Consider the following 10,711-nt stretch of genomic DNA (forward strand, 5'->3'; position numbering starts at 1 on the left):
TCAACACAAGAGCACACACAGGGAATCAACTCAAAGAGCTGATCTGTCTGGAAATTAAACTGTGTTTTTAATTACCAAATAAAAGTTTGCTTTACTAGAATGTCTCAAAGTTTCATTCAAAGACAGCTGGAAAAATAAAAAACTAGGAACTGAAAAGGGTCAAAACAGACAGAATTTGAGAAAATACTGATACAAACTATAAAAGTTAGTTAAATCTCTTACAGTATCTATCACTGTCTCCTTTGCCAGCCTCTCAGCCATACACTCCACAAAGCAGTAAGCCCAAATAATTCAGATATGCTAAGCAAAGCTACTCTGAATATGGCTTCTAGCTAATAAGTCAGAGCCTTATCCCATTCCCATGAAAAACATCAGGAAAGTTTCCTTCAACACTAATAGACATAAGATTGGATTGGAACAACCATATAACTTTTGACCAAAAAGTGAAGTTTTTCTAAAGCACTGATAAAATATACATGCAGGAGAATGTGGAAAATCTGACTGGAGCAGTCCCATTGCTAAATATGTCTCAAGCGAGCATAATCATTTTTGAAACCATGCTCATTCTCACTAGTGATGTGTGCTCTAAGGGGAAAATACAAAACAAACTTTTTTTTTTAAAGGAAAAAAAAAGAGCATTTATAATTTCTTTAGTGTGGATGTGCAAAAAGATTCCCCCTCTGCTGCTGGGAAAACCAGTTTCTGCTCAATAAGCAGTAAAGCACATCCTAATTTTTAAAAAGCATTTGTTAGGCAAAACGGGGCTTTTTTACAATGCTTTCATTTTTTTGCAGTTGGAGTCTTTCTGTTGATGCCAGCTGCTTTAGTTGTAGGTATTTTCTGGGAGGTGGTGTCTGTCAGTCCCACGTGGGGTGTCCCCTTGGCTATCTCTCATAGCCGCCCTTCTATAAATCACAGCATATTAAAAAAAGGGGGATAATGCTGACATGTGAACTAATCCCCACATCAAAGAGAGCAATTCTCCCTCCTCCAAACACCCACCCCCCTCTTTTGCTGGGAAAAGTCTAACGCCTAGAAGGTGATTTACACAAAACTTCATCCCAGTTGTTAGGAAACTCGCAGTGCCGCTTACTTGCCAACTGCAGGAGAAACCTGGGAATCAGGGTAACCACAATAGCTAGCCTGCGGCTTCCAGCATTTGGCAATTCAGGAGAGGAAAAAAATTGGCTTGTTTCAACAGACTTCTGTATATGTTGATTGCAGGGCAGAATAGGCATGCATATAGACAGATGTAAACGTGACCAGTAATGTGGGTCTGTCTGGGCACATCTGGGTCTGTATGGGCACAGCTATATCTGCGTGTGCTCACAAGCACTTGTACAGGCACAGGGCTGCCTGGCCTGGCACACACAAGACACACCGAAGCACACAGAAATACCTCTCTCCTTCTGCTAGGAGAAAAGAGGGACAATGGGGAATATACATTAAAAACATAAGCCCATATGGGCATCCAGTGGCCTAGACATGGAGAAGGCTATCTTAAGCTATTCATTCCAGCTGTAGGCCTGCCTTTGAGCTAACAGTTCAAATGCAGGGAATAAATGAATAAGGGGAATGCTGTGTCTGAGACAGGATTAAAGCATACACTCACTGCTGCCCTTGCCTTTACAAATGCTTCCTGTGCATTGATTAAGCACACAAGATACTTCCAAATAATTGTCTGTCTTTGGAATGCAGCTTAAAGGAGGCAAAATGCCTCTGTCTGGCTAGGCAATTCTCTTTTCCCAACTTAATACTTAGCCTGAGCCTGTGCTGGGCACACATCCTCCATACCAACAAAGCATATGTAGGATGAAAAAAACTACACTGGTGGTTCTGGATTCATAATCAATAAGCAAAAACACCTGCCTCGTGTGAAATTGGCTGTAATGAAGTGCATTTCTGTACGTATATGTATGTATGTGAGCTAGATACTTCCACCAGTATCGAAGCTTCTGGCTAATTAATTCAGTTTACTTGCTGCTTTCTCCTGCCACCCACACGGGCAGGCAGGAATGCCCTGAGGCCAGCAGGGCCCTCCCCACCTAGGTCATCCCTTGCCCCAGGCCAGAGGGCCATGAATGTCTCTCCCAATAAGTCATCATCACTGCCAAAAGAGGTTCACTCCCAGTGCAAGAGAGTGAACTGGAGTGGGGAACCACTGGATTTTAAAAAATGCATCCTTTTTGTAGTCCTTGGTTGGTTGTGGTCCAGCTGCACTCACCGATGCACTTAACTAAGATTGCACAAGAGCTGAGGGGAGGAAGCAAGAAGCCAGGGGCAGAGAGGCACTCAGGCAACTCCCATGTCAGTGACAAGTGCTGGCTTAAAACATTCATGAAAATACAGCCAGAGGGAGAGCATCAGGCATGCCAAGAGACCCACATCTCCCACTCCACTGACAGGAAGGGCACGGCACACGTGGGGGGAAGGCAGAGACCAAAAGTTTTGTTGTTGCAGTGCTCCCTCCACGTAGATGTGCAGCTCTTCTTGTGTCTCTGCCTGTCCCCTGCCCTGTGTCGAGAGGATGTGAAAGAAACCCCAGCATGGTTGAGCCCTCACCTCCAGTACATGGAAAAACAAACACAGCCATTCTCTTGTTTGTTGATTTAGTTCAGAGTGCTCCTTCCATTACAAAACCATTTCCCTGCAGGCGACAGGCTAAAACCTATTTGCCTATTACTCTGCAAAAGAAAATGATGAGTGCAATTTTCAAGCACATCTTCTGTTGATAGACACAGAGATTGAAAGGACAGAGCCCTCCCAGCTACCTGTCAGCTACGTTTTCTTGTTGAGCATAATTTTCATGTTTTCTAGCTCAGAAACAAATGCCACATGTCTCTTTTTCTCCTCTTCTTGAAATATACATCTCTCTATGGGACAGCTTTGTGCTTGGAAAGTGAACCATGTGCTTCATCACAGGTGTTTACATAGTGATGGTTGTGACCGATAAAGCTGCATCCAGAGCTGCAATTCGCAGCACACCACATACCCCACACACCCCACTACACCATCTGTAATGGGTCAAAACCCCAGAAGTGAGCACTTGTGAACAAGGGAGAGGTTTCCTCCTGCTGCTCAGGCTGATGGCTGCCCCAGCTCCCATACAGGATGGTGTAAATACCAAGCCAGCTCTTGGAACTGGCACAGCTAAGTGGGGCTCTGGGTGCAAGATACATCCTGATTCAAGGCAAACACACAGGAAACATATCACAAGTCTCTTCTAGCTTGTTTTTATTGATGAGATGCACCCGTTGGCAGTTCCTGGTGCTGACTGGGACAAGTCTGGATAAAAACTGCAAGAGGAGCAGCAGAGTTTATCTAGAGCTGGCACCAATTTCGGTGCTTGGCTGAATGAGCTGTTTCTACTGGGTCCAGAGCTCTTTCTTTGTGCCAACACTACCACCTGCCCTCACCCTCCACCCCCAAAATAATCAAACTAGTCTCAACACCTTTTTTTTGTCAGGTTAAATCATTCTCTGCCAGCTGGTCTTTTAGATGACAATTCTTCTGACTGGACCTTTTGGTGGCTGGCACTTTGCACTCCTGACAAGACAAATCCAACCCAACAGCATTAAAAAGTGAATTTACATTGCAGGGCTGTGGGGGGAGGGTGCCCCAGGCAATGTCAAAGAAAAAGCGGATCAAAAAGAGCTGCTAGTATTGGATACGTGGGCTGTCTTTTCAGCTGCTTTGGGCAATGTCCTTTCAGCATAAGAAAAGCTCAAAAGAATTCAGTTAATCTGTTGTTAAACAGAGTCTGTGATGGGAGACTGGTCTGTCATGGTCCAGGCAGGGAACTGAGCCTGCCTGAAATGGCTGGGAGCTCCTTTGCCCTTTCCCAGCATTTCATATCCGTAGTGGCAGTGAGTTCATGGACTGGCACCTTGCTGGCCTTGCACGGACCGTCTCTCAGCCTTGTGATGCCAGGACCCCTTCGTTGTGGCTGCTCTGAGGAGAAGCAGCAGCTCACAGCACGTGCACTACATAGCACAGCACACCCGAAGGCTGTGGCAGCCAAAAATCCCTCTCCATAACTCTCCTGCTTCACACAAACACAGAAGGGCCTTGCAGGGCGCTGGTGGTGGCTAACCTGCTGCTGGTGGTGATTTCAAAGAGCTAGCAGGTCAACTGAAGTCCTGAGGCAAGAGCTTTGGCATGATTTTCAGTTCTAAGTCTGAATACAGAGATCTAAGAGCAGCCTGACCCGCACTAAGGAGGCCCCATGATGTCCCACAGGCTCAGTGCCACAGCACAGCTCTGAATGTTAAATAGAGATGGTGAGCGGCCCATAGACTTGCCAGCCTACGCTTAATTTACCACATAAGGAATATCACATGCATATTGCTTCAACCTAAAATGAATCCCTTCTTCCAGCTGGGAAAAAGAAGAACTTTTTTCTTCCTCAGAATGGAGGATCCCATAGATCTCTACAGAGTAAAACAGGTATACTTTTTTAAGATTTAAAGATATTACTTCTTTTTTTGTTCATGTATCACATTTCAGTGTCTTCTAAACATGTGGGAGCTTAATGTTTTTGTGTAACCTTGAACTGGCTAGTACACAACTTTTATTGCTTCATCCTTGAGCTTCCATGAGCTACATTATGTTCTATTATGAACAGAACGTCCTACTTAGGATTGTGTGGCACATGCTTTGGTTGCAACAGCTTCCTAGTGCTTTCTTTGGCCTGTATGTATATGGAGTTGTATGCATACATACATAAATGTGTGCGTATATGTATTTGTTCATTTCTAATTATGAAATGATGCAATGAAAATTTCCAATTCTGAAAATTTTTATTTCATTTCCTTCCTGTTCAGCTAAGCACACTGGCAGTGTGTTCTAAGGAACAGGATAACTCCCCTCCATGACTCATTTCTAAGGTCTCCCAGGCAGGATTCAGTGTGATGGTGTCAGTGGTTGCTGCAAGAGTTCTTTAAATGTCTCTGGACATAGTGAAGTGCTGATCTCAGGCAGCGGTGCTAGGAATGTCAGGGTCTGTTTAATATTCACTGGGGATCTTCCTAAAAAGTCAATTAACCTCCCTGCTGTTTCATGAACTGGCTGAGCATTACCACACAGTTGTATCAGCTTTTATTTTAGTGCATGAGGAGCATTGTCCTGTGAAATGGAACTTTCTGGGTTTGTTTTAACAGCAGACTGTAATTTGATTTTAAATTATCCACTGTCAAGCCTTTTTCACAAGTGAATCGAACACACATGCATTTTCTCCATAACACATTTGACTGTCTGGAGAAACAAAGGTTGGTAATTAAGCTCACAGCAGTTGATAAGGACGGGGCCTAGGCAAGGCCTAAAACCTCAACAAGTTAGAGCCTTAATTTCTGGATATTTACCAAAAACAAACCCTTGACTTGGCACAGCTTGCCCATTCTGGATAATCTGGCTCTTTGATTCCCTGGGGAGGCTGCTGGGCTGTCCTGTGGGAAGTCGGCACCTTGGTATGACAGGGAAGGATGCCAAAAAAGCAGACACCACTCCAGGGTAACCAGCTATGCCAAGTCAAATTCAGCAAGCTCATGGTTATATATGGGAGATCTATTTCTCTCCAGTCAATGCATGAATTCCCAGCACCTTTTGTACTTTGAAATACCATTAATTAATATTTATCAGATGTAAAATGTGACACTAGCTAATTGGTACAATATGCCTTTAAGCATTGTATTACTATTCCTTTTTAAGCATATCTAGTCAGTCAGGCTGAGGCAGGCGATCGCAAGTGTCATCAACAGCAAACACCGCTCAGCTGGAGGCAGCTTTTAAAACCCATCCAGGCCTTAAACCAGATGTCCTTAGTGCAGGACAAAGCCCATTAGCAGGAGACTGGGGCCTGCCACATTACCCATGTCTGCTTACATGGCCACATGGTTTAAGAAGCACAAATCATTGTGTAGTGATTTTTTTTTTAATGGTGTCTTTGCTCCAAACTCACATGGATGTTTGGGAAGTGCCTCTGCTCATCTGTCTCTGCCATGACCTTCTTTCATACCAGGGCTCAGCTGCCCAGGGGGAGGTGTGCCAGGGCAGACAGCCATGCTGTTCCTTACTGTGCTGTGCCTGGGCAGCATGGGCACCCTCACTCCTCACTGACCCCCAGATGTCCTTGCTGTGTCACTGAGAAGCAAATCTGGCCCTTTGCTGGTGCACAGTCCCTGTGTCTTAATGTGTTTGATAGTGCTGGTACCTTGACAGCACTGTGGCAGGGGCTTCCCAGCAGTTCAGCTCCCGAGGCCACAGCCTCTGGATAACTTCCACCCCAAATGTATGTCACATTTCCTTCCAGTGAAAGCAAAATATTTACACTAAGCCAGGGTCACCTGGCGGCCACTGCGCTATCGCAGGCTGGAAGTGGCTGTGATACTGTAAACAGAGGGCGTGAGGGCGGAGGGAATTGCTGTGGGCCTCCAAAACAAATGGCGCAGCTGGCGCGCGTGCTGGGAGCGGTGGGCACCAGGGAGGTGGGCGCTTGGCGAGTGCTCTCAGAGCAGGATGGGGTGGGCTGGCAGCGGGGCCTGCGGTTCAGGGACAGTGAGCCAGCATGGCAATGGCAGAACAGAGCCAGTACCAGGGGCCAGGGAAAGAAAATTCACAGAGTCTGGACAGATGTGTCCAGCATCCCCACCAGCCACACTTCCCACCCGTCCCCATGCGGCACCAGCATGTTCAGTACCTGAGGCTGTGGCCACACCAACCTCGCTGCTTTACCTGCCAAAGGAGCTGATGGAAATACTCCTCCTGTTCTTCATGAGTGCTTTGGACCCAGTGAAACCATCCTGGAAGTTGCTGGGCAAGACTTGCCCTATGAAAATGCATTGAATTCAGTATTTTAAACTTGTAAACTTGAACTACAGGACTCACAGCCCCTGTATTCCCAGACACACAAGAGAAAGGGTAGCAGTTTCCCATTGTAGTAGCTTGCATTCTAGACATCTTCCTGAGACAGTCTTCCCACCTCCTCACAGCCTAAATCTCTCCCATATGCTGCCAGAATTTCCTTCTCTATCCCATATTGCACTGCTAATCAGCACCTGAAACTTGTGTTGCATACTGCAACACGTGCATGGACAAAGTGGCTGGCAGCTCCTGGCTGCTCACCGATCTGATACCACTGACTTCTCCTCAGTTCCACTTCCTGTTCCCTGCCAGGCATTTGCCCAAAGTGATGACCCATGGCAGGGTTCCACATGTGACCAATGGCATGTGGCCTCTGGAAAGCCTCCACCAAGCAATAAACAAAATGGTGCTCGTTTTGCATGCCTTGAACCCACTCGGGGAGACATGAGGACTCTGAGCCTCCCAGCACCTGGGCTGCTTCAGAAAGCCTTCACTCACCTGCAAAGATAGATGTGAATGTCAGGCATGAGCCACAGTGGAGCTGTGCTGAGCCCCTCTGATCAAACAAGCCCATAAGGAGCAGCAGGGGGGTTTGAATAATCCCACAATCTCTTCTGCTTTTGTTATGCTGCTGTCATTCTCCCAGCAAGGTTCACATGTAAGCATGTGGAGTAACCAAAATATTAAAGGACATTCCAGTTATTCTTGGCTACCTAAGGGAGAGGTAATTGCGCTTTTTGCATCCAGTCATTTTTCACTGGCACTTCTCATAATGATTATCACAGTGTCATTATCTGAGATGTCAGTATTAGACCAAAGATGAGGAGGGTGGCATTTGGCTCGGGAGATACAGTTTTCCCCAGCTTTGCAGAGAAGTTTCTTTATGCCAGTTACTAAGCTATTAGGTATGCAAGGCATAACTATAGCAGAAGGGGATTTCTGTGTGGGAGGAACAGTATGATTCATATTGTCTCACCAGCCTTGCAAAACAAAATGTCCAGTCATACGTTTTTGTGATGCAGCCACTCATTTCTCCGCCTTTATTTTGTACACAGCCATAACCCCAGTGCACTGGGACCTGAGAATCAGCACAGCAAGCTACAGGAGAAACAGTCAAGAAAACAGGAAGCACCGAGATGAGATGACCTAATACTCTAATAGCATTTTCCTCCCTGGGAGCAATGTCCAGAGCTTGGTAAGGGGAAGGAGGTGAGAATGCTGTTCTCAGGCAACTGGTTAGCACCTCTTATAACAACTCCTTGAGACAGCTGGCATGGAAAGTGATAACAGGAAAGCCATCCCAGCTTTGGAATCTTGCCTGCTTCACAACCAACCTGGTATCTGGAGCACAGACCGTGGCTGAATATCGTTCTCATAAGCACCCACTGCATTGCACTGGTGATTTAAGGAGGTTCATTAATGCAGCTGAGGCAGAAGTTGGCAATTGCTGGATGTGTATTTTGGAGCGGTCTTCAGGAATGTACCAGCCCTTCATTTTCTGGGGTTGCAAAAGAGGATGGTAAGGGCAGAGGAAAAGCACTGATTTCAAGAAAAGATATTCTAAGCCGAAGAACTCTCTACCTGAGAGTTAGTCTTACAGGAAAAAATACTTCTTGAAACACTGCACTTACTCATTAAAAATAAAATTATATCAGGACCTTTTATTCTTTTTCCCCCCGGAAAATTCAAATTTAAGGAAAATCGAAAGAATTCCCAATGTTTTAATGTACAGGGAAGTTCACATGTAGGTATCAGCTGGCTCTTCCCAATTATATCCCTGAGAAGAATCCAAGCCATCCATAACAGACTTCCACATTATTAGGGACCACAAAAAGCAGAATGTCTTCATCTTACTCATGTGGAGACTGGGCCTACTCCAGTCGTCACTACCAGTATACAGGGATTTGGTTTTAGCACATTCCTGACAACACAAATGGCACAGAGGAGGCAAATGCTTTCCAGCCTTCTTCTTAAAGGCTGGTTCAGAGAGCCAGAACTTTACACACCTCAGTGTGATATGGCAGCCTCATATCTCACTATCATTAAACACAGAACTAGCATGAGTCTTTACATACTTTCATGGACTTCACACATTCTTTTCACATGTGTTGCTGACATAAAAATTACACTATTGTAGATTCGTTTTTGTGAAGTCAGCTAAAATGCAGTACACATGTGTTGTATTTGCAATACTTTAGCCACCCTGAAGAAAGGATGGGGAAGAGGGCAGGCTGCAGCTTGCTTTCTTAATAACATGCAAAACCTTTAAATCTCAGGTTACAGTAAGTATTTTGGCTCCAAACTCCAGCTATGAAGCAAATAGTCCAAGGACTCTCCCTAGAACTCTAGTGGCAAATTTTAATAACATCTGAAGTGCAACGATGAGGCTCCTCAGTGCCAAAAGAACCTGCTGGCTATAAAATATCAAAAATGACACTTTTAAAATAAGTAATTTTAAGATCTCCTGTATCAAAAGTAATGTCACCAGCAGGCATCGCCTCACCTCCTTCTGGAAATGCCTTGAGCTTGAGATTTGCCCCATTTCCCTTTGTTACAGCATATGGGTCCTACCTGATGGCAGCTTTTGTGCTGTCCTCTCATGCACACTGGCTCTGTGTGATCCACTGAGTCTATTATGATCTCTGACAAGTCTTCTGCCAACCCCTGCAGCACAAAGGAGTGCTTCATGGAAGACCAGACTGACCACTTCTGGAGTCTAATCCCATAGGGTATGAGAAAGCTCTTCTAATGTTTTACCAAAGGGACTGAACTCTGCAAAAGACCTTGAGAGGTCCCAAGGTAACATAAGGACATATAATATATATAATATAAGCCTGAAAAAAAAAGTCTAAAGGTGTGAAGGATTTTTCTACCAAGTGTCATAACGGAGTGCAATTAGGCCTTATATAGCCTAACCTTGGCCATGCTGCAAGTGGTCTAATGGGGCTATATCCAGTAAGTAGATAAATTAAATAGTGCCAGCATGAAGAGGTCATTCTCTTCTCAGCACCTAAATTCTCCTCCAAATGGCAGTACTTCCTTTTTCCAGATTCATATACAACATGATTTTTCAGTGCCTTCCTAGAAATGGAAAGGCCCATTCTTCCTCACTTGACTCTTTCAGTGAAAGCACACATGATGAGAAACCACAAGCAAACACATATGGGTTGGTGAGAGCCCCAGTGTGGGCACAGATGGTGTGTCTGAATGAATGGACACACAGGGGTCTCTGTGTAGTAAGAATGTTTACTGTGTGTAGTGCTGGGAATCACATGCAGTGTTCCAGGTAAACCCACAAGACTGGCTGTAAGATGTTGTCATGTAAAGATCCTCTCTTGTATGTCAGACCCCTAAAGTTTTGTGCCATTGGGATGATGTCAGCTGGAGTTCAAAGAAGAAACAGGCCGCAGGTAGGAAACAATTTCTAAATCATTTTGTGCAGGGGACTTCTGCGAAAAGTATTAAAGTATCTTCAGCAGGCCAAACCATTGGATCTGAGTCTTTATTTATCTGATTTTTCTAATTAATGCCTGTTTGAAAGAGTGGTAGACAAATCACTAGATTGCCCTAGTTGGGCATGAGCCCCTATCCCTGTTTTGCCCAAGGCAAAAATGTCCTAATTGCAATTTTAGGTATGCAAATTCAACCCTTGAAGTATTTGGCACCTTGCACCAAACTACACACTGGCCACAGGGTTCAACTGATTTTTGTCTAAAATCAGCTGCAGCAGGGCTCTGGTGCTGCCTCACTGCTGTCTGTTGCTCAGTACTTCAGAAATCACACAATGGGTCATGTGGGTCACTTCCCTCATGTTAGGAAAGAAACTCAGGCCAGGTTAGATGAGCTGCATATA

At 45.1% G+C, this 10,711-nt stretch overlaps 1 protein-coding gene across 1 annotated transcript in view; it reads left to right on the plus strand.

The window, feature by feature from the left end:
• Positions 1 to 8,512, plus strand: part of RAD51B (RAD51 paralog B) — a 379,423-nt gene extending 370,911 nt beyond the window's left edge. The window contains exon 11 of the mRNA XM_053981409.1: positions 7,914 to 8,512. Within this exon, the coding sequence (XP_053837384.1) occupies positions 7,914 to 8,008 (95 nt within the window). The 3' untranslated portion in view covers positions 8,009 to 8,512. The remainder of the gene's footprint in view (positions 1 to 7,913) is intronic.
• Positions 8,513 to 10,711: the final 2,199 nt, after the last annotated feature.

Source organism: Vidua macroura, chromosome 6 (assembly GCF_024509145.1).
Source record: "Vidua macroura isolate BioBank_ID:100142 chromosome 6, ASM2450914v1, whole genome shotgun sequence".
Classification (NCBI taxonomy): domain Eukaryota; kingdom Metazoa; phylum Chordata; class Aves; order Passeriformes; family Viduidae; genus Vidua; species Vidua macroura.